Source organism: Gopherus evgoodei, chromosome 1 (genome assembly GCF_007399415.2).
Source record: "Gopherus evgoodei ecotype Sinaloan lineage chromosome 1, rGopEvg1_v1.p, whole genome shotgun sequence".
Lineage (NCBI taxonomy): Eukaryota > Metazoa > Chordata > Testudines > Testudinidae > Gopherus > Gopherus evgoodei.
The window spans coordinates 8,599,676-8,623,671 of record NC_044322.1 but is presented as its reverse complement, the minus strand read 5'-3'; the positions used below and the strand labels follow the sequence as shown (position 1 = coordinate 8,623,671).

The window sequence follows — 23,996 nt, the reverse complement described above, 5'->3', positions numbered from 1 at the left end:
TGTACCACTTCTCTGAACATACTGGACAAACCATAGCAATTCCCTCCAGTTACAAAGAACAGCAATGCTTTGTATTTGGCCAGTGATACACCCCATTCCAGTGTCTCAGAGTGCTTTACCCCATTTTACAGATAGGGAAACCAAACACACAAAGAGGTTTAGGATATGTCTACACTATAAACCAGGGGTAGGCAACCTATGGCACGCGTGCTGAAGGCGGCACATGAGCTGATTTTCAGTGGCACTCACATTGCCTGGGTCCTGGCCACTGGTCTGGGGGGCTCTGCATTTAAATTTAATTTTAAATGAAGCCTCTTAAACATTTTAAAAATCTTATTTACTTTATATACAGCAATAGTTTAGTTATATATTATAGCCTTATAGAAAGAGACCTTCTAAAAACGTTAAAATGTATTACTGGCATGCGAGACCTTAAATTAGAGTGAATAAATGAAGACTTGGCACAGCACTTCTGAAAGGTTGCCGACCCCTGCTATAGACCCTTCAGCAGCACAGCTGTAATGTTGTAATGTAGACATTTGCTATAACAGAAGGGGTGCTTCCACGCCTGTAGTCAATCCACCTCTCTGAAGGTTTGTTTACACTTGAAACGCTACAGTGGCACTGCTGAAGCTGCGCTGCTGTAGCACTTCTGTGTAGACACTACCTATGCTGACAAGAGGAGTTCTCCCGGCACTGTACGAATCCACATCCCTAAAAGGTAGTAGCTAGATCAATGGAAGAATTCTTTCAGGTACTGAGTGGTGTCTACATTGGGGCTTAGATAGCCAGAACTACATCACACAAGGTGTGAAATTTTTCACACCCTGGGCAATGTATTTAAACCAACCTAACTTTGTAGAGTAGACCAGCTCTAAGTGACTTACTGAAGGTCAGTGAGAGCAGAAATACAATCCAGCGGTCCTGATTGCCAGCCTTTTGTCTCAGAGGTGGAGAGATGGACAGACTAGCAAAGCCCTGGCTGGGATGATTTAGTTGGGGTTGGTCCTGCTTTGAGCAGGGGGTTGGACTAGATGACCTCCTGAGGTCTCTTCCAACCTTAAACTTCTATGATTCTATGACTGCATCACTTCCAAGCCTGCACCAGATTAATTTTATTTTTAAATCAGTCTAATTAAACTGGTGCATACCCATAACAACGTAGGCACATTTAAATAGCTTTAGCATAATTTGTCAGCTTACATGCAAACCAAACCAACATCAAGCAAGGGTTAAACAGGTTTAGCTGCATTTACATTAAGGATTTGCACCAGTTTGAAATCCATTTAAACTGATGCAATTTTTTTTTTAAATGGAAACCAGGCCGTAGAAGTTCTTTTGGATGATTATGGGGACATGTCAGACTCTAGAGGGGTTGTAAGTAATCAACTCTATTACAATAAAGGTGGGCATAACAGAGGGACTTCTGGTGGGATTAAAAAAGGGAGAAGATACTCTGGGATGCACTGAAGTTGCAAAGAACCACAGGGTGTAGTGTTTGGTGGGGACAATGAAGTGGATATTTGTATTGTTTTGCAGTCAGTAGACACCCTGAGTCAGACAGCGCCCCCTAAGAACATCAGAACAGCCATCCTGGGTCAGACCAATGGCCGATCTAGCCCAATATCCAGTCTTCTGACAGTGGCCAATGCCAGATGCTTCAGAGGGAATGAATAGAACAGTGCAATTATCAAGTGATTCATCCCCTGTTGCTCATTCCCAGCTTCTGGTAGTCAGAGCCATAGGGACACCCAGACCATGGGGTTGCATTCCTGACCATCTCGGCTAACAGCCGTTGATGGGCCTATACGCCATAAACCAGGGGTCGGCAGCCTTCAGCATGCAGCCCATCAGGGTAATCCGCTGATAGGCTGCGAGACATTTTGTTTACGTTGACCGTCCGCAGGCACAGCCCCCCGCAGCTCCCAGTGGCCGTGGTTTGCCGCTCCTGATGGGCCGCATGCCGAAGGTTGCTGCCCCCGCAATAAACTGATCTAAATAATTTTTTAACCCAGTTATACTTTTGGCTTTTGTGGCATCCCCTGGAAATGAGTCCCTCAGGCTGACTGCACTGGGGCAAGAAGTACTTCCTTTAGTTTGTTTTAAACCTGCTGCCTATTAATTTCATCAGGTGACCTTGGTTCATAGATTATGAGAAGAGATAAATAACACTTCCTTATTCTGTTTTTTTAATACCATTCATGATTTTATAGACCTCTATCACACCCCCTCTTGTCTCTTTTCAAAGTTGAGCAGTCTCAGTCTTTTAAATCTTTTATACAGAAGCTATTTCATATTCCTAATCACTTCTTATTGCCCTTCTCTGTCCTTTTCCCAATTCTAATGTAACTTTTTTGAAATGGGGTAACCAGAATCATATACAGTATTCATGGTGTGGGCATACAAGGAATTTATATAGTGGCATTATGATATTTTCTGTCTTATTATCTATCCCCTTCCTAATGGCTCCTAACATTCTCTTCGCTTTTTTGATTGCAGCTGCACATTGAACAGACCCACTATGGGTTTTATTAAATTGTTTGCCTCCCTCTTTGTTAAGTTTTAATACCCACTTCCAACTGTTACACCAAACTATGAATATTTTAGTTTATAGAACAGTTCTTTGTATTTCACCCTAGTCTAATATGTCTTGGGAAGTATAACCCCTCCAGATTTTTATAGAGACGTCAGGGAGCCCAGAGACCAGCCCCGGGACCAGGTCAAGTGAGTCAGTCCTACAAAGCAGCCCCCACTGCTGCTCTCCGGAGCACTATATCTTGGATAAAGATGCAGCTTGCAGGGGCTAATGATTCTAATGGGTCAGAGTCCATGTCTGCTGCTCTCTAATGGCTCCAACTTGCCTTGGGATTGGTTTTCATTGCAGGTGAGCTCAATGGCTACAACAGCAGTGGAGAAAAAGAAGTACACACATACATATACACACACACACATACACACACAGTGTATAAGTATTGTAGCAAAAGTGGTAAATATGAATAAAAATATGTTGTCCTTCTACAGCAGTAGTTCTCAAACTTTTGTACTGGTGACCCCTTTCACATTGCAAGCCCCTGAGTGTGACCCCCCCCATAAGTTAAATTTTTTTTTTTATATATTTAACACTATTATAAATGCTGGAGACAAAGCAGGGTTTTGGGCAGAGGCTGACAGTTCGCGACCCCCCCCATGTAATAATCTTGCAATCCCCTGAGGGGGTCCCACTGTTCCCTCTAGGTGTGCCTGTGTGCGTGCGCACACAGATCCTAAATGCTGCACACATGGCAAAACACTGCACACACAAAAATTTGCACAATTTTTTTGCGCATACAGCCTGTCAAGAATTAGAGGGCACATTGGCTCCCAACCCCCAGGTCTACACTGCTTCCTCCCTCGGGATCTCAGATATCTCAAGCAATGGCTTAATTGTGACAGTTCTCCTGGCAGGTAGGCAAGTATTACATGTGGAGAAAACTGAGATTGAATGACTTGCCCAAGGTCAGCGTTGCCTACCCCAAGCATTCCAAAAATCGCCAGTCAAGGCTCAAAAGGCGAGGACGTTGGCTCAAGAGTACATTTGGATGGCATTTTAGGGATTTTTTCTACAGTCATGAGAGCTAGAAATTTAGCTTTCAATGAAAACATAAGACTCACATAATTACTTGACTCCAGGAGCTGGGGCATTAAGAGAAACAACAAATATTGCAAGTCTCATGATAAAATCTTGAGAGTTGGCAACACCAGAAGCCTATGGCTGATTCAGGAACAAAACCCAGACCTCCTGACTGTCAATCCTGTGCTTTGCAAAGGGCAGCATTCCTTTGCCTTCCAATGACTTCACTCATATGAGATGGGAATCTTTAGAAGTGGGTGCTGACAGCCACTGCAGAGGCACTCCTAGCTCCCTGCCAAGCTGCATTAGTTAGGACGACAGATGCTTTGAACTTGATGGGATATTAACAGTCACTTGAACCCAATGCTACCAGGGTTGTTTCTTGGGAGAAGCAACAGCCACAGGAACAGTCTGGTTAATGGTTTGAATGCAGATATTCAGTTTCTGACTGAGTTAGAAACTGCCCTTTGCTTTTGCCACCTAATAATCTTGTTCATGCACCTACTTGCCAATCAATTAGACTAGAGTGTAAGTGTGGGAGAGAAATTAGTTGACAATGAGATAAACCCATGCTTGGGCTCCACTTCTTCCTGAGCACGCACGAAATAAGTAAACTAGGTGCCACCGTGGGGTGTAGCATCATAGGTGTGGTGCTTTGGAGTTAAGCAACATCACTGGAAACTTCTAGGCAATTCCAATTTGCACTGGATTACTCTACAATGGCTCTTTCCACTTGGATTTCCCTGCCCCAGAAGTATACATTACGATTCCACCAAGCCTCAACTAGCCCATTTTGTCAGTACGAAAGACCCTTTCCTTTCCTATCCACCTCTGCTGATTGAGCCGATGCAGCTCAGTGACCCAAATTCTAGGCAAATACCAAGTGAAAAACATGTGCTAGGACAGATTTTGATCACTGACCTGCATGAGAAAGATCAGTATCACTCAGTACAGATCACAGGACGTGCACCATCATGAGATGGGATTGAAGCCAAATCCCACCATTAGCCACAAATGCTGGGAAATTTAAAGTTCATTTCCAGGAAGCCCATTAATCTCTTTAGAACCACACTCGTTATCCTCACAGAGCAGCTGAAGGCATCACTTTCCTTTTAATACCTTGAATCTTAGGACCATATTCTTCCTGGACACAGAGTTCTAACTGTGGTGCAGAGTTTGAGACACAAAGGGAGAAAAGTCTGTTTTTATAACAAGATGATGGCAGGTACTGCTCCAAAGTAGCCCGGCAGAGTTTGATAAAGGATCAAAGGTATTTCTGAGTTAGAATGGGAAGTGTTTGTGGTTACAAAAAACCAGACACACTACTGGCCCGTACATATGCCATGAGGAATGGGAGTCCCAGCAAACCCTGTTTACGGATGGAATTGGATGAATCAGGGTGTACGTGAGGCTTGTTGTCATTCCATTTCACCTATAGGGTCCAGGAGAGCCGTGAGCAAAGTCACTGTGGCTGTTAAAAGACACATGCGGTGACAAACAGCGTTGCAATCTCAGTCCCATTTCTAGTGACCATCCCACTGCATGGAAAGTCACGTGTGCGATTCCCCTGGTGGAGTTTCCTAGAAGTTTTTCCATCTAAAGTTGCCCCCATCCACTCCATGGACAAAGCTAGGTGGTTACTCATATCCTGGAGGACCTGTCAGAGGCCAGGGTGATTAGCATGAAGGCCATATCCCTCCACAGTGGTTCCAGGCCCTCGTGCCCTCACCCCCACCTCCCTGTCAGGAGTGCCCCTGCTGATCACTGCTCCTGCAACCCACCCTAAGGGTGTCTTCACATCACAGAAAGAGTTCACTTGAAAGTTAGGATAGCACCAGTTTAAGTAGATCCCCACATGGGGCTGGTAGGGGAAAACACCTGGGCTGGAATTGCCCCCCAGCCTGTCACATCCTGCTCATGTGTAGATTCTGTGATGCTGCACGGCTCAATGAGGGGCTGAGCAATGGAAGAGGGAGGGCTAGGTGGGACAGTCCATTGCAGGCAGCACGCAAACTTGTGTGTCAAAATGGGCAGAACTGTGCATGGATGGGGATCCTCTATGCGCAGAGGCTGGCATCTGTGCGCCACACTGCAAAATCGCCACGGCTAGCCCCTTTGCGAGTCATCTTAGCAAAGGCCACAGGCTGAACGTACACGGCATCTAAACTAGCGTCTCACCTCCCAAAGGCAGTTCCTTCAGCTTAGTATCACGTCCCAAGGGAGGGAGGCCTTGTGGATGACTCACCGGACTGGGACTCACAGTAAGGTTCTATTCCCATATCACAACATTCACCAACAACTAGCTCCTTGTTGGAAATCACAACCAACTTCCTACATGATCCTGGGCAAGCCACAATCTTTGACAAATTGGGGTTGTGCTTCCCTAGCTCACAGGGACTTTAGGATGATCAATTCTTGAGTGTATAAGAGACCCCAAGATACTACAGAGATGGATGCTGTATAAGAACAGAGAGAGCACATCAGGCATCTCTCATCTAACTGTTGTGTTCCTGTTCTGGAGATGACTGGAGCCCATTAGCCTCCAGCTCCTTTCACCAGCAGTAAGTTGCTTTGATTGAGAAACAAAGATTCACATTTTATGATCAAACCAAGGCGGCTAGAAAAATCGAACTGCAGTTTCTCAGCTCTGTGGGGTCTTTGTTTGCTTGTGCAATGAAGACCTTGGGGGGAAGTGTCACTTAGGTAACTGATGGGGATCGTTCTCTTCTGTAATCACCAACAGACATTTTATACTCTGGAGGCAGACACAGACAATGCTGTTTCTTGGAGAAAGTTTCTTGTCTCCTTTCTTTTCTGCCATGGTAAGAAGTCCCATCCTCCCCACCCCATTTTATCTTGTTTCCTGAACGAGTTCATTGGCAGAGCTCCTCCCGTCTCCTCATTGCTTTTATTGCTTCTTTTAATTTGTGTTTGGCCTTGGAAGCCTTCTGGGTGAGTTCTCAGAGAGGAAGGAACTTATAAACAAGAGCTATAGAGATAATTTATTTTGAGCTGTATTTTCTGGATTTGGGAAAAAACAGCTAAAGACTCCGATTCCTGAAAAGGGACAAGAACAGTAGACTCCTGTGCCAATGACAGCTAGTACGTATACAAATGACTATGGTCAGGTGGGCAAGACAGATGCAACTTTCTCCTTGTGCTGTGGATTTGTGTTTGCATTCCTTACTTTCCCCTAGCAGTTTCCATTGATGAAGTGTTCTTCACTTCCTGTCATATTGCAGCATGATGTAGGTTTGCACCACTGAACATCTGCTGCGTCGTATCCCTGAGGTGGCTGCATTTCAGTGATGGGTAAAGTGATCCCGGTATATGCAAGGTATTTTGTGATGCTGTGGTGTAATAGGGGAAGTTCTATGAACGGTGCCTTAGGCTCTCATAAAAAAAGTTTTAATAAGAGGAAATAGCAGAGCTAGTAAGTGGCAATTTTTCCTGGCTTAGCTACGAGCACAATACAGAGAAGAGAACTTCAAGGAACACGTGCTATCTACTACCTCCCATCTTGACTGGCAGAAAAATTACACCCTGTATTTTATTTCTTTTCTTTTCTTTTCTTTGTTGAACACGTACAGCTTTTCCATTTGTAAATTAAGCTACACCAAACTTTCCTTTGGAGAAGTCTCTCTTAATATGAGTTCTTTACATGTTTAATATTCTTCCTCTCGCTCAGCCGTTGCCTCCATATACTCAACACCTACTTCTTGGCAATCTTTTGTAAGTGCTGCCAAACCCTCCCAAGACTTGCATTTCACACTACCCTTCAATTAATAATTAAAAGAATTTTTACAGCACTGGCCTAGTAATTTTATAGGCTCTACAGCTGAACCCTTCAGAAAATATATTTGATATTTGCTGAAGGCAAAGAGAGGTGGCTAGTGCCAGGTGAACTGAGGGAATGGTGAAGGCAGCAGAAAGGTCCCAGGCCCATGAGATCGGATAGATTACACATGAAACTAGATTAGAGGGGAGGCAGTTTAGTCTAGTGGACAGGGCACTGGACTAGGAGTCAGGAGACTTGGGTTAAGAACATAAGAACGGCCATACTGGCTCAGACCAATTGTCCATCTAGCTCAGTAACCTGTCTCGGACAGTGACCAATGCCAGATGATTCAGAGATGATGATAATTGCTGCTTTGTTCATTAAGTGATCCATCCCATCATCCAGTCCCAGCATCTGGAGGTTTAGGGACACCTGGAGCCTGGGGTTGTGGCTAACAGCCACTGATGGATTTATCCCCCATGAACTGATATAATTCTTTTCTGAACCCACTATACTTTTGGCCTTCACAACAACCCTTGGCAATGAGTTCCACATGTTCATCAGGTATTGTGTGAAGAAGTACTTCCTTATGTTTGTTTTAAACCTGCTGCCTATTAATTTCACCCGGCAACCCTTAGTTCTTGTGTTATGTGAAGGGACAACACTTCCTTATTCACTTTCTCCACACTAGTCATGATTTTATAGATCTCCATCAGATCCTCCCTTAGTCGTCTAACATGAACAGTCCCAATCTTCTCTCACACAGAAGCCGTTTCATGCCCCAAATCATTTTCGTTGCCATTCTCTGCACATTTTCAAATTCTAATGCATCTTTCTTGAGATGGGGTGACTAGAACGGCATGCAGTATTCCAGGTGTTGGAGCACTATGGATTGATAAAGTCACATTATGATACTTCCTGTTTCATTATCTGTCCCTTTCCTAATGGTTCCTAACATTCTGTTCGCTTTTTTGATGGCCGCTGCACATTGAGTGGATGTTTTCAGAGAACTATCCACAATGACTCCAAGATCTCTTTCTTGAGTGGTAACTGCTAATTTAGATCCCATCATTTTATATGCATAGTTGGGATTATTTTTGCAATATGCTTTACTTTGTCCTTATCAACATTGAATGTCATCTGCTATTTTCTTGCCCAGTCACCCAGTTTAGGGAGATGCCTTTGTAATTCTTCGCAATCAGCTTTGAACTTAACTATCTTAAGTAATCTTGTATCATCTGTAAACTTTGCCACCTCACTGTTCACTCCTTTTTTCAGATCCTTTATAAATATGTTGAACAGCACTGGTCCAAGTACAGATCTTTGGGGGACCCTGCTTTCCATTGTGAAAACGGATCATTTATTCCTATCCTTTGTTTGCTATCTCTTAACCAGTTACAGGTTTGATTCCTATCTCTACCACTCACCTTTCTGCTCTTTCTACCCCCTATCTCCTGAGATTATGTTCTTTGGAGCCTGCACAGTGTCTCACTATGCATTTGTGCAGCATATAGAGCAGTGGTTCTCAACCTATTAACCACTGTGGGTCACATATGCAGCTCTCTGGGTGTTACATGGTCCTTATCCACAAAATAGATATACTACCTGTATGGCCCTGAGAATGTCACAGAGGCTGTAGCAGCGTGCTGACTGGCCCACAAGTGGCCCATGGGTTGAGAACCACTGACACAGTAATGGGGCCAGATCTCAGCTGGGGTCTGTAGGCACTACTGTAATACAAGCAGTAAGCACATGAAGGCTTTTAAAAACAAGAATGGTATTTATGAACGGAAATGAATGGGGAGCCAGTGAGCTGTTTGGGTTGAGGGTTTTGTGGTGATACTTTATATGTAAGAACAGCACGCTCCAGCAGAGTGATGTGTAATTAGCTTCTTTCTTGCTGCTGGTGAAGTCTTAAAAAAATAATAATAAAAGGCTTTAGAAAATGCTTTTTCACATCCTTCCATTTTAGCGTGCGTCTACTGGCAGAGAAAGAGTGAGTGGCTTACTACTGCCTGACTGGGCCAGCCCACTCCTGCTTCCATCCAAGTTTGTCCAGTTATCTAGGCTAGTAACCAAAACCTCCCCCAGTTCTTCTGAATGGTAGAGGGTCGGTAGATCTGAGAAAGTAGCTTCAAGGGCACAAATCCTAGATCAATCGGCTGTTCTTGACAATAGGAACATGTTAGCCGACAGCCAATTTTATTCTTTAAAAGCACATCGCTCCAAACGTATCTCAGCACACACGTAGACAGCGGTACGTGGGCAAACAAGGTGAAGTCAGGTTGGTACTCACTGGCTTTTTCCGTTCTTGCAAATTGCCCAGCTATCAACCAAGACAGGGCCGTGACTGCAGCCAGGGCTCCTATGTGCAGAAAGGGAGCTGTGGCCTAGGGGAACACAAACCAAAAAGGGCTGAGTGAAAGGTAATTTATAGGCAGTGTCACTTAACTTTCAAACGGTTACTTTATACACACACACACACACACAGTCTCAAGACAAGCTCTCTTGGCTGAACAGTGAAGTCTCCATAGGGTATCTGCCTACCCCATTCTGAGACAGATCCCACGTGCTCTTTAGCTGCTGCAACAAAGTGGCCGTAAGTTCATGGAGGACAGGTCCAACGATCACTATTAGCCAAGATGGTCAGGGAGGCAACCTCATGCTCCAGGGGTCCCTATATCTCCACCAGCTTTTGTCTCTACCCAGTTTCAGATGTCATCAGCCTCCACATGCCAGTGTGGTTTGGACATCAAAAAATGCAAAGCTGTGCAGTTCTGGCACTCTGAACACAAGTGAAAAGCCAATACGAGGTTCCCCTGCTGCTGCTATCAATTGGAAACAGAGCCCTACTTAAAACAGCAGATTAAACACACAAGTGTGCAGGAGGAAATACACATTTTGCAGCCTCGCCTTCATACTCCCATCACCTTTCCCCCTCTGCCTTACCACTGCTGCTACCTAATATTAATACTAATTATCAATACAAAAACTCTGGCTATTTAGATTGTCCAGCAAACAACTTTACACATAGTGTAGCCTGATAGACATTCACCAACTATAGAATCATAAGACTGGAAGGTACTTCGAGAGGTCATCTAGTCCTGTCCCCTGCACTCATGGCAGGACTAGTATATGCTTCGACACTTCACTCTTCATTGTGTGTGACTGGGTACCTTAGTGGAAGTCACTTCTGGCACAAATAGGGAATAGCCTTATTCATGTATGCATCCCTTTCTTTGCACATGCATCTGGGTATTTCTACAAAGAATAGTTAACCCCAACCCAAACCGCTTGACACATTTTTGAGGAAGTGAACAAAGAGGTGAAAAAGTGGCTGGTCAAAAAGCAATTCAGGATTCACTAAAATATTTGGCAATAATTGCCCTCCATTATTCACCTGCCTTACAGCATGAAAATTCGACTTGCTCTGAAGAAATCAAGGGTCTTCTTTTAATTAATTTTTAAAGAGGAGCATGGTGCTACCAAAAAAAGTCAATGGAATTCCCCTTTAAGGCCAGGAGGAATTTTAAAGCTTCAGGTCAGCATACCTAGGATTCAAAATTTGGGACCTAGCTACACAAACTGAAATAACATAAGTATTTAATTGAGTTTGCTGGAGTCTCATTGAATGAGACTCAGAAGAAGGGACCTCAGGAGATCATCCAGTCCAACCTCCTGCTCAAAGCAGGACCAACCCCAACTAAATCATCCCAGCCAGGGCTTTGTCAAGCCAGGCCTTATAAACCTCCAAGAATGGAGGTTCCAACTCTACCTAGATACCTTCCTAGGTAACCCATACCAGTGCCTCACCAGCCTCCTAGTGAAAAAGTCTTTCCTAATATCCAACCTAAACCTCCCCCACTGCAACTTGAGACCATTGCTCCTTGTTCTGTCATCTGCCACAACTGAGAACAGCCTCACTCCATCCTCTTTGGACCCTCCCTTCAGGTAGCTGAAGGCTGCTATCAAATACACCTCACTCTTCTCTTCTGCAGACTGAATAATCCCAGTTCCCTCAGCCTCTCCTCATAAGTCATGTGCTCCAGTCCCCTAATCATTTTTGTGGCCTTCTGCTGGACTCTCTCCAGTTTGTCCACATCCTTTCTGTGGTGTGTGGGGGGGTGTCAAAACTGGGTGCAATACTCCAGATGTGGCCTCACCAGTGCAGAATAGAGGGGGTTAATCACTTCCCTCGATCTGCTGGCAAATGCTCCTGCTAATGCAGCCCAATATGCCACTGACTTCAGAGGGCTTTGTGTGACACCCAAGATCAATATTTCATATATGCAGCTCTGTAGCTCTGCTTCAGCCTGATTTTTAAGAATTAATAACTCCAAAGATAGAGACTATGGGTAAAATCCTGGCCCTTCTGATGTCAATGGGAATTGCGTCATTGACCTGACTAGAGCAAGGATTTCACTCTATATATTGAAAACTACAGAACAAGCACGTTCTTTGCAAGAAGGCTTTACATTGTCAAATGCACTACGCAACTTACCTGCATTGAAATAACTACCATCTCCCACTCATCGTCCCAAAGTTGTGCTATAGAAGACATAGTTACTACAGTAACTACCAAGGTCGCCATCAGGCCGATCTGAAACAAAAGAAGAAAGTATTTACAAATCAAATCCCTAATATGAACACTGTTGCTGTGTAGTCCACTTAGCACAGTACCTTTCATCTGAGGTTCTCTAAGTGCTTGACAAAGGGGAAGTAAGTCTGGCAACACCCATTGTGAGATGGATTTGGTATTACCCTCATTTTACACAAGGGCAAACTGTGGCATGAAAAGGTTAAGTGACTTGCCAAAGGGCAATCAATGGCAAAGTCTAAATATGTCCCATTGCTCCAATTCTGCTGTCAATCACCTATACCTCATGATACCCCACTGATTTCAGAAGTGGACACCATGATCTCAGAGTCCTACCCCTTGCTCTTATAGACCAGGCGCTGCCTTTCTATATCCTAAACTCACAGTTGCCTGCTGTTCTCCGAACAGGAATGGTATCTTCAATCTCAGAGCAAGTGCCATTTCAAGAAATGTGTTTCCAGTATATGCTTTTCCTTTTTAAACCTTGACACTCTATTCAGCAACAGAGTGTCAGCATCAGGACACAGAGCTCACTTGAAATACAAGTGATATCCTCTTGACTATGGGTTGTAACAATCCAACAGGGAGGGAAGTTAAAGTTACCTAGCAACTAAGGTTGTACTGAAATAGAAAATATTAGTTTGAACAACATTGCGAAAAAAGCCATCTCGACCATTTTGAAGCTCCTGAATTTTGCATTTCAATGAGTTACCACTGAATGATGATTTCTGTATCAAAAGGTGCAAGCTCACATATTTTTGGTAAGACGATTGATCTTTGCTGAAATGATGTTTTGGTACTAGAGATGATCAGAACTCAACAAACTCCGGCTAAAGACCCTATGAAGAGACCGATTCAATCTGCAAGACCCATTTTAAGGGATTCAGTGGGCAATGCATGTTTTCAGGCACTGGAAGGGAAGGTTGATGGCAGAAGAATACAAGGCAGAAAAAAGATGTTGGATGGACAACATGGTATCCTGCGTGGATCGAAAGGACTATTCAGCCACCAGGGCCAGCTCCAGGCACCAGCATCCCAAGCAGGTGCTTGGGGCAGCAATCTGCAAGGGGCTGCAGGCCGTGTGTTTTTGCCCCCAAGTAGCGCGCCGAATTGCAGCCACGGACGGCGGGGGCAGTTCATGTGCCCTTAGGGCGGCACGCGCGTTTCTGCGGCAGCAGCTTCTATGTTCCGCTGTCCGTGGCGCAGCTTCTGTCTTCTGGTTGGAGACAGAAGCTGTCTCCGAATTGCCGCTGCTGCGGAAACGTGTGTGCCGCCCTAACAGCACATGGACTGTCCCCGCCGTCCGCGGTGGCAATTCGGCGCGCTGCTTGGGGCAGCAAAAACAGTAGAGCTGGCCCTGTCAGCCACAAAGATTAGCAGAGGACTGTAGAGAAAGGGCTACCAGGGTTGCAAGCTTCCAGTCATGGAGATGTCACAAAAAGATTTCAGAAATGTTAAGACTATTTTCATTCAAACCCACAAGCTTAATTTTGAACCAAAACACATTACATTTTGCAGTGTGACTGTTTTAAAATAGAAGAGACGAGACGATCTGGACAAACATGAATGCGTCCCATAAGGGGAAGTATATACAAAAGAAAAACAGTTTTAGGTACAGATGCATTGGAGCATAAGCTTTCGTGGGTGAATACAAAGTGGGTATTCACCCACGAAAGCTTATGCTCCAATACGTCTGTTAGTCTATAAGGTGCCACAGGACTCTGTCGCTTTTTATGTATAGAGAGTATTATCGGCCTCGAATCTTCTCATTCACTCACACTTGCATTCTAACTATATTTTGTAATCAGTGTTACACACTGCACCACTTTCTTCTACAGAACCATATCACAATCCAGTCCCACCCCACAGGGTAGCGAGGCAGGTCTGATTATAGAGAAGTCAACGTAATCTTTTTTTCACCCAGGACAAAAATTAACTTGGCAGCAACGACACTGACCACTGGTTAAACCCAGCCTCAAATCCTCCACTATTTTATTAATTCAGACAGGTGACCAGACTCAAACATTCCATGAAATTGACCATTGCCTTTTTTTCCCCCCATCTTGGAGCAGGCTTCAAAATATGAATCATCTGAGAAGCATTTGATGAAACAAGAACATTTCACTCGCATCAGCAGGTGAGACTAGATTCTCAGCAGTAAGCATGGAAAGCCCTAGCCAGGGCATTTGAGCTCACATCAGTGATACCAGGGACTCTATACAAAAGGATGAAGGGTTGTCATCTACACTGCATTTTCAAAGGTCTTCCCACTTTTATTAGAGCAGTTCTCCAAATTTAGCTTGCAGTGAGTGAAAGGATTCCAAAACAGCAGTTTGGCATTGTGTCATGCTGACACACCACCACGGTGAGCATGTACATCGCAACAAGGACCTGCCAATAAGCAGCCACCTCTCAAAGCTGGGCACAGTTCAACATGACTTTCCCTGGGAGAGACTCACCATCTGAAATGGCAACATCCTTGCTCACCTGCACCGAGGCGCGCTCAGAGCTACACAGAGGACCCTAGCAAGTTTTAGCTGGTGTTATTTGATTTTTTATGAAGCCTTAACACCAAAAAGGTAGGATCCAATGCATTGCTCCCCATTTTATTTCAGTGCATCTTTTGCAGGCACTTGGAAGTATTCAGAATGAACAAGTCTATGTACAGTGGCAAAAAGAAATATCACTGGATTCACTGAAGGCAAAAGGTTAAAGTAGCCTCACGATGGCACAGAAAGAAATTCAGCTTTAGCCTGTCACGTCTGTCTTATCCATCATTTCTATCACAAAGAACATTGTAGCAAATGCGTCAGAACATTGTTCTCTTCTGTCTGGTATCTCGGTCTGCACTGTACCTCTGGCTAGATTCAGAGGATGCTGCTGTTCTGTGCCTTGATCTCATGTACTGTCTGGATCTGGATTCTTCACAGAAAATTTCAGAGCAAAAAAGAAAAAAGAGAAAAAAAGACCAAAAAGTCTTTGAGAGACAGACAGCATAGGTTAGACAAAACAGGCAGTACAAAACTCCTACAATTATCTGGATTTGCTTGAACTCCAGACACATTGTCCATTGCCATGAAAAGAGTTAGTTCTTTTTCATTGTTGGGTTTGTTTTGTTAAAAAAAAAAAACTTTAAAAAAACCTTTTCTCATTATTTCAAAGAAATATTTCTCACCTGGGAAAGAAATTCTCCCGGGCCTAGAATAATTCCCATGTCCTCATCTGCCATGCACCCTCCCTGCTCTTTCTAATCCACCCTTTTGAGCAGTTCCTCCTCATGCATGACCCCTGTACCCTCCTCCTCCTGTATGCACTGTTGCTGTAGCCATGTGGGTCTCAAGATATGACAGAGACTAGGTGGGTGAGGTAATATTTTTTTATTGGACCAGCTTCTGTTGCTGAGAGAGGCCAGCTTTCGAGGTTATGCAGAGCTGACCTGAAGAAGCTTGTCTCTCTCGCCAACAAAAGCTGGACCAATAAAAGATATTACCTCATCTACCTTGTCTCTCCTTCTCTTGAATAATCACCATATGGCTTATTTTTAGTCTGTAAGGGGCAGGTTCTCAGCAAGTGTAATTTGTCAGAAACCAATGAATTTACAGCAGCCTCTAGGTCCTTGGTGACAGGAATGGGTACGTGTGCACACGAGCATAATGCTCAATACACATTCACAGTGCAATGATATGGTTTCCTCTTGTTCCTACCTTAACAGTCAGAGTGAAGTTTCTCTCAGCAGCTTCCCATAAGAAAGAGATGTGAAGTTTACACTAAGGGGGTGAGGGATGGATTAAGGCTAAACCCAAGTCCTGTTTTAGACAAGTGTATTAGTCTGAACTGCACTGGAGGAGAAGGTCTGATAGGTAAGAATTGTAGGGACTCACTTCTAAATTTTGGGAGGCCTTCTTCAGATGGGAGGAAGGGAAAGGCTTGGATTGGCTGGCCTAGTCAAAAATCTCTCCGTTCACCACCAAATGAGGTGGCCTGACGCATTATTTCCAGTGATTTATTGATTATACGGGATTTACTCAACCTACACAGGTCACAGAAGTGAAACGTGACATCAGTTGTTTTTGCAACATGAACAGTAAGAAAAGGGGGAAATCCACAGCTGCATTGACGGCGGTTTGGATTAGGTTAGCCTTCATGGGTTTCTGGAGCAGGTGGAATTTTACAAACACAGAAGTGACTAGCGACCTTTCTGTTGAGCTCTCTGCTCTAGCAGATCCTCTAGGAGGAAACTCTCCGCGGCATATAGGAGGCTGCTTGTATTCTGTCTGCATGTCCCTCAACAGTGTTCATGATTCATTCCTTTTAGCACCTGTATCTGCTGTTACTGTTACAACCCATTCAGGGGCTCTGGCCAGGACATAACAGCAGGGACAGAGGGGTATGCATTTGATCCAGGCAGCCTGTGAACAGAAGTACGCCCCACTCCACCCCGAGGCCCTTACCCTGTCAACAGAACTGTGAAGGCACACTGATCACCACTCTGCTTACCCGCAACTCATCTGTTTGGGCAAAAGAGCTTTGGGTGACACAGCAAAGGTGTCCTTCCCACGTACATCAGCCAAGTGGACAGCAATTAACAGAATGCTTGAGAGTTCTAATTGGATCCATTACCAGCTTGGGGATAAATTCAGTGGTGATGTGTACAGGTAGGGCCAGTCTCCCTTGAACCTTCCTCCCCCTCTCAGGCCCCAGATATGCAAAGGAAACCAAGCTGGAGTAATACAGAGCAGTGGGAAGAAGGGGCACGTAAAGGTGGAGCCTTTGGTTCAAAGGAATCTAGTTGACACTGTCTTACATATGGCCTCTGAACTTGGCCCATGATCCTTAACTCTTTATAGGATCATGGAAGAGACCCTCATTCGGACACCTTGCCCTGCAAATACAGGCCACTCCATCCGGACAGTGCACAGAGCAGATATTTCCCTGACATGCATTTGATTTCAGCCATCTTAAGTTACCAGAAAAGAACCAAGACACAAATTTGAATTTTGGCCTTCAGCAGCCCCACCCCTTTGCTCAGCCTCCCGCCCCGCAGCATCTGGAAAGTTCAGGGGGAAGACACAGACAAGTCTGGTCTGGAATTTGTGAGGGACGGGGGTGGCGGGGGCAGCAATCACCAATTGATCCCTCTAACATATTTCTCTCTCGGTGTTACTCACCCAAACCCACCAGCCACCTGGAATGCGTCTGAAAAATACCAGACTCCTCGCCACGAAACATATGTTGTGCTCAGAATCAACAACTTGTTTTTCAGCAGCAGACAGACATTCTCCTCTCTTACCTCCCCACCCACCACATCCCAATAGCGACACATTCTGGAAAAAGGAGAGACAGGGTCCAATCCTGCAAACTCCCCCCGGGCACAGAACTCCCACTGATTTCAACAGGAGTTGTGTATTGAGAGCTTGTGGGATCTGTCCCATAATCAATTATGGTGTGTTTGTGTATTGCATGTGTGTGCATACATGAGTGTATATATTACATGTAGTAGTGTTCCATCTAGTGCTCATTCTCCTGCAGACTTGTGTTTTCATACACTGCTGAGTCAGAGCTCTGTGGATTTTGGTGTATGGACACCTTTTTCTGTCCCAATTTACAGAAGTTGAAGGTCCCCAAATTTCACCTGAACTTGAAAAGTCAAATCAATACACAGCCAAAGGTGACAAATTTTGCTCAGTTTTGGTCCAATTCAGGAATTCTTTCACCAGCTTCCTCTCACTTTCAAGTTCCAGACTCAACGTACCTCCACCCCTGCCTACAATACATCCCTCCCTCTTCCTGGTCCTGGCCCATGCCAGTTAACTTGGGCCAAGGGGATGTTTAATTGCGACAAAGACTTTCCAGCTCAAGACCAGGCTGTAGGACCCTGCGAGGCAGGAAGGCCTCCAAGCTCAGACTGCAGCCTGAGCCCAAATGTCTACACTACAATTAAACAGCCCCTCAGCCCAAGCTCCATGAGCCCAAGCCAGGCCAGCTGCAGGTTTTCAATCGCAGTGAAGACACATCCTTGGATGCCCCCAAGCACCCCCCCAGTATCCTCTCACTATCTGCTTAAGAACTTCTTTCCACATTACCATTAATGATTGAATACTCCCCTCCTTGTGCCTCCAGGGACCTGCTTCATGCTCCTTTGCAAACCACAGATGTTTCATGAAACATTTCAACACCCTCCTTGTTTTGTGCCTGGACCATCCTCCAGTACGTTGGGCACAGCACAGAATGATCTTGCGTGTGCCTGAATTACAGAGCAAGCTGTTTCAAACAGGGTGTGTGTCTTTTCTCCAGGTCTGCACAGTGCCAAGCATAAAGCTGGTGCTCTCCATGAAATAATAACCCGCAAATGGAAGCCTGTATCCTGTGTGCTTTTGCAAATCAAACAAGGCACACAGAAGCGCTTTGCAGCAAATTGGTTACTAATAATTAAAATCAGCTTCACAATGGGAGCTATTCTGTAGCCCAGTGGGCTAGCCTGCCTTTATTATATTCAGCAGTAATGCAAGAAATGTACAGACCTGTATCCTGTAAGACATTAATTTCAGCAAGTTAGCATAAGGCTTGAGGCCTATGATCTTTGAACAGATAAACTTTGCACCAATCAATGGCCCAACAGAAAAAAACCCAAGTATTTGGGGAGCTGAAAACAGAGTTTAAGGGGAAGATCTGACCACAGGTACATGAGTCAACCACAAAAGTGTCCTGGCAATGAACTGACATACATAACAGGTACACACCACACATCTAAGGCTAGCCTGCTTGCTTAAGAAACTTATAAGAAAAGATATGTATTTTCTTATGGGTTCGATTATTTGTTTTATTATAATAGGTTTATAGGTCTATAAGTAAGTATATTTTGGCTGTAACTCAAGGGACCCACAAGGCCACATCCTGTATGTTGAGCTAAGTCAAAATGCACATACATGTGTTTGGGGCCTTTCACCTAGATACATGGTGATGAGCTAAAGCATAAGGTCCATACATGGCTGTGACCTTAACACAGAAGACATATTGAAGCAGGTTGGCACAGGGGGCTTCCTAAGTTCACACCCTTTTAAACGTAACAGGTACACAGCAACTTGGAAAGAACCGAAATAACCAGTTAGGAAAGAAATAACAAAATGCGATACCTAACCACAAAAGGGCCATGGTAACAAATTGACGTATATGATAATAAATTGAGATCATTGATATACTAATCTATAGAAAAGACACTCCAACATTAGTAAGGTGAGGAAATACAAAACAACAAAATGGGGAGGGGGAAACCCCTACTGAATATGCATCCAACATACCATAACATTATAAAAGTGGCTTCCCAGCCTAGGGGAGGTAAGAGAGAGAGATGTAGCCCTTGGGAGGTGTCAGAGTGATGGCCACTGATGATGATGGGGAAGGTGATGGTGATGAGGAAGACAATGAACATCATTTCAGGTTGTTCAACAAGAGATGGTGTGAGCAGATGGGTGTGCAGAGGTACATCCTGTAGTATCTCTACCTACCTTACTGAGTTGGAGTGTTTGTGACTGTGCTAAATGTATTAATAAACTAAAGTTGTAAATATCAAAGGGTTCCTATAGTGCAAGTGTTGCACCTGTGCACATCGGGGTTCCTAACTATATAATAATTTAAACAACACTGGGCCTGATCTTGGGACAAAGCGATAACTGGGGATTCTTAAGGAATCAGTATAGTTAATACACAATCTAAAGGTCGGGCAACAGTTCCCACTGGCAAAATTAGTCCCCAGAAAGCAAAAGGTAGATCAACTGCTCAGAAATCAGGTCCCAACCCCGCCCTCCATGGAAGCTTTGTCTTAGTGAAGACATCTAGTGGTTAGAGCAGGGAGCTAGCAGGCAGGATTCCTTGTGCAGTGCTTTGAAAGTAGGAAGTGCTGAGTAGCCATACTGCCAGCTGCTTCACTGACTTACTGTAGGACTATGGGTAAGTCACTTATTCTCTGTGCAGTTCCTCCATTTATTTGCCAAGGGGGGGTTATATTTGTGACCCTCACATAACATGACGACCTCCTTGGCTCCTTCAGGCAATGCTTTGGGATAGATACTGCCAGGGAACGCTTCCAAGTTGCTGTGGAGACAAGGGTCTGCGGGAGTCCAGAAGCGTAGAATGGAGGTATGGGGGCTTGTGTGGACATCCATGGGCTGTGTAGATCTCTGAGCTCCAGGCTGTCAAGGCTGAATCTCTTGTTCATTCCACAGCTGGAGGAAACTCCAGGCCTCCCTACCGCAATAATCAAGTGGGAACTCTGCAAAGCAAACTTCAGGAACTGTCTTGCCTCCTGCAGACTTTTTCTGCATAAGATAATAAGCTAGATCTAAATATTAGTGTGTTTCAGAAGTAAAAGGGAATAACTGTCTGGTGCTTACTTTCGCCACTAGCCATCCTAACTCATGTTTTCTTGCAGTGCTCAGATAATACCTGCTGCAGAAGAGACTCCAGCCTGCCACCATTAAACCTCTGAACTCAGCTCTCCAACCAGAAATTCAAAAATCCTGAAGGTTAGGCACAAATTTCACAGGACTCTGCATTTTCCATCAGCCACAGGAGCCCATGTAAAAAGCTAACAGTTATATAGCACCCTTTATCAGCATGGATGTCAAAGCATCTAGCACAATATACAGGAATCTCTCCACCCCACTGAAAAATTGCCACCAGTGGGTGAAATGTGGCGATTGTTTGCCAGAGCACATACAGTTTGTGGCAGGAAATGAAGACACTGCCTGGGAAATTTGCAGCAGGCAAAATCTAAATTATCCAGACTGGGGCAATGGGATCTTTACTAGATGAGAGAGAGCAAGGTTTTGGTTCTACTTACTATGTAACAGGCTGGGATACATCTCCCCTCCCCCATCCCAAGATTTAAAGCCAAGCACTGCAGCCAGCCGAGTAGTTCTGACAGCCTGGCATGAGCAATACGTTTTGGGGCTTCTGTACATTCCTTCAGTTTCCTTTGGTTTACACTCAGATCTGTGATGGTTTCCTAACTGAGAAAGGGCAATTTACCTTGTGGAGCCAGTGTAAGTTCATTTGCTGTCCCACAGCGATGTGACATAGTGCTAAAATCTGAAAAGACAATCGAAAGAGAAGCCAGTCAGAGATGAGAATGGACAAGCTATACACATTCATTCAGCATGTAGAGAAAACGCACCTTCAATAAGAGATTGCTTAACGGCGCGGAAGAAAAGCAGTTATAGGATGGGGTTAGCAGGAAGATTTAAGGCAGTGGCAACTGTACAGAAGAGTCCTCTCCATAGAAATAATCTAATAAATGGACATCCCCCTTAAGAGGGAAACTACTATTGTGTTACTGCCCTGGGCCATGGAGCTGGCACAAGCCACTACCTACACTGCGTCAGGCAAGAATTTGCTGCCCGCTCAAGTATCAGCTTCAAGATACTGGCCATGGCAGCCCAGGATGCAATGAAGCCCATTTTGCACATGACTGAGGGACCCAAGCGTAGTGCTGTAAGAGCAGACAGGACTGAAATCATCATGAATATCAGACACCCGAGAAATCTATTTCTCAGGAGGCCAGTTGCAGCACGAATAGGTGCGCTGCAATTTCAGCAAGTGACACAGCCAGCAGCACTGATAGGGGAACCTCACAGCTGTCATCCCAAGCTGAAATTTTTGAATTTACTCCAGGCTGCTTAAGGGTGAGAGCACGTGAGAAACACACTGTACAGAACTAAGCCGTTCCCAGCAGTAAGATTTCATAAACCCCTTTGCACAGACATTCATGCTCCGGTTTTCTACACAAGCTTTCATAGAGGGATTTTATCTTACGTACCAATAACGCTGTGATATAAAGAAAGCCAGCAGCAGCTGTTATAAGTATTGGAATGGACCAGTCACTCCAATATCCCATTCGGTTATATAAATACCTGGAAGATAGGTATGAAAACAAAGATTAGGGCGTGATCCAATAGCACAGCAACTCTGCTCGATTAAACAAGGATTAGAGAGAGGGTCTTTCCCTTCCCACCAAGCAGATCAGCGATGGGAGATGAAACAAAAGTCATTTGAAAACATCCCCAAACCCCAACATTTGTGTATTGATCCCTCTTGGGAAATTAGGAGTTAAATGCTGATACTGCGCTAGGGGGGGAAATATGCTGGGGTTTGGGTTTAAAAAATAATTCCATATAACAACTAAAAGAGAGAGCATGTGACACAAATATTTCAGCTGGAACAACAGTTTCAAACCACTACCTGGCATTTCACCAACCCAACAATATATAGGTAATATCAGAAGCAAGAGACAGAAAGGAAAAGAAGAGTTAAGCTATCCACAATGGTGCTTTATTCAATCCCTGAGTTCCTAGCAGAGGGGAAGGTGGTGGTGATAGAAATTGCATCTGATCTACATTTCAGAGACCGACCACAGAAACTGGAAGGTGTCAACCAGTTCTTCCAAAAAACCAGCCTTTTAAGGTATGTCTACACAGCAATTGAACACCTGTGGCTGGCCTGGCTCCTCTGACTTGGGCTAGTGGTGCTTGGGCTGTGAAATTGGGGTGGACGCTGCAAGGGAGGGGGACCCAGCCTGATTCCGAATGTCTACATAGCCATTTTGCAGCCCCTTACCCAAGTCAACTGACCCGGGCCAGCCGCAGGTGTTTAATTGCTGTGTAGACACAGCACGTGCGTGACAATGTAAGCCAAGCATGTCTATCAGGTTAGGTGCATGTTTGCTTAGAGAGAACTTCAAGGGAGTTGGGGAGCCTGTATGGTCTGGTGATTAGAGAAGGGACTGATGCAGGATTCGCAGGTTCTAGTCCAGGCTTGACTACTCCTTTGCTGTGTGACCTTTGGCAAGTGATAATTTCTGTGCATCTTAGTCCTTAACTAAAGTCTTTCCACTAGAAAGGATAATAGTGTTATGGATAAGAAGCGATCAGACCAGATTGCATGTGGGAGATTTAGTGTTGTGTAAAGTGCCTGACAGAGCCCAGGAGGCTGAATGCTTTATTTATGGGCAGAATCACTTCTGGCACAGGAAGCGGATATGTAGGCTTCCCCCACACCATGGATGTGCCATAACCCTGACCTGGCAGGCCCATCTGGAGGGAAGAAAAAGGAGATCAGTCCTTACGACCCACTCCATCCTTTGCCCAGTCTCTGCTGAGCTTGAGAACAAGAGGTTTAATCAAGAAGGTGATTTTTGGAGATGTGGAAAACTGGCCACTAGAAGCTGGAACGAGGCCACCAACTCACTGCAAGTAGGTCAAACAGCCTGCAGAGGGTGCACTATAGAGCTGAGCATTGAACAAGCAAAAAAAAATATCCCTTAAAATAAGAAAAATACATAAAAACCCTCTTCAAAACAAGGTAATACTCATCATAGTGTATCTGTAGCCTTTGCCCCCACACCTCCCACCTTCTCCCTCTGGTTCCGTCTTCAATGCGTCTGTCTATTCAGAGCAGGAGAGATGAGGTGTCAAACTCTTTCTGTGCAAAAAACTGAATTCCACTTTTAAACATTGTGTATTAGCTGCAGCATAAACCACAATCTCTCACTGACGTCAATGGGAGACTTGCACAAAGATCAAGGACGCATTACAGCTTGTGTGTAGCAAAGAGTTACAGATCTGTCGCATCTTACGTACATTTAACATGCGATTTCAGCTTTACGCAGTCGGCAAAACCAAACCCCCGAAAAAGCGAAAAATAACAATTTTAATAATGTAACTGTAGTGTGGGCCATTCCGCCTGCCATTTAACTCAATGTAATTTTGACTATATGTGGTTTTTGCTTTACGCGCTACCCACGGAATGGAACCCCTGCATAAGATGAGACTCACCTGTATTTGTTCTGCACTTTGTTGCATTCACCACTGTACAGTGGGCAGTTACACTCATCTGTAGGACCTCCACAATATCCTAAGATGCCACATCCCCATTGTGTCCAAGCGCCTGCCAGCAGGGCATTAACAGGCATTAACATGACTGACATCTGTCACACATCGTTCATTGTCTCTCCAGGG

The 23,996-nt window shown here is 44.6% G+C and overlaps 1 protein-coding gene across 3 annotated transcripts in view; it reads right to left on the bottom strand.

Annotated features, from left to right (window-relative positions):
- The window catches only part of GDPD5 (glycerophosphodiester phosphodiesterase domain containing 5), a 332,218-nt gene that overhangs the window by 62,608 nt on the left and 245,614 nt on the right, over positions 1 to 23,996 (bottom strand). For all 3 annotated transcript variants that reach the window (XM_030557463.1, XM_030557472.1, XM_030557479.1), the window contains 4 exons: positions 21,800 to 21,893; positions 21,013 to 21,072; positions 11,890 to 11,988; positions 9,685 to 9,778 (listed from right to left, as the gene is read on the bottom strand). In XM_030557463.1, the coding sequence (XP_030413323.1) occupies positions 9,685 to 9,778; positions 11,890 to 11,988; positions 21,013 to 21,072; positions 21,800 to 21,893 (347 nt within the window). The remainder of the gene's footprint in view (positions 1 to 9,684; positions 9,779 to 11,889; positions 11,989 to 21,012; positions 21,073 to 21,799; positions 21,894 to 23,996) is intronic.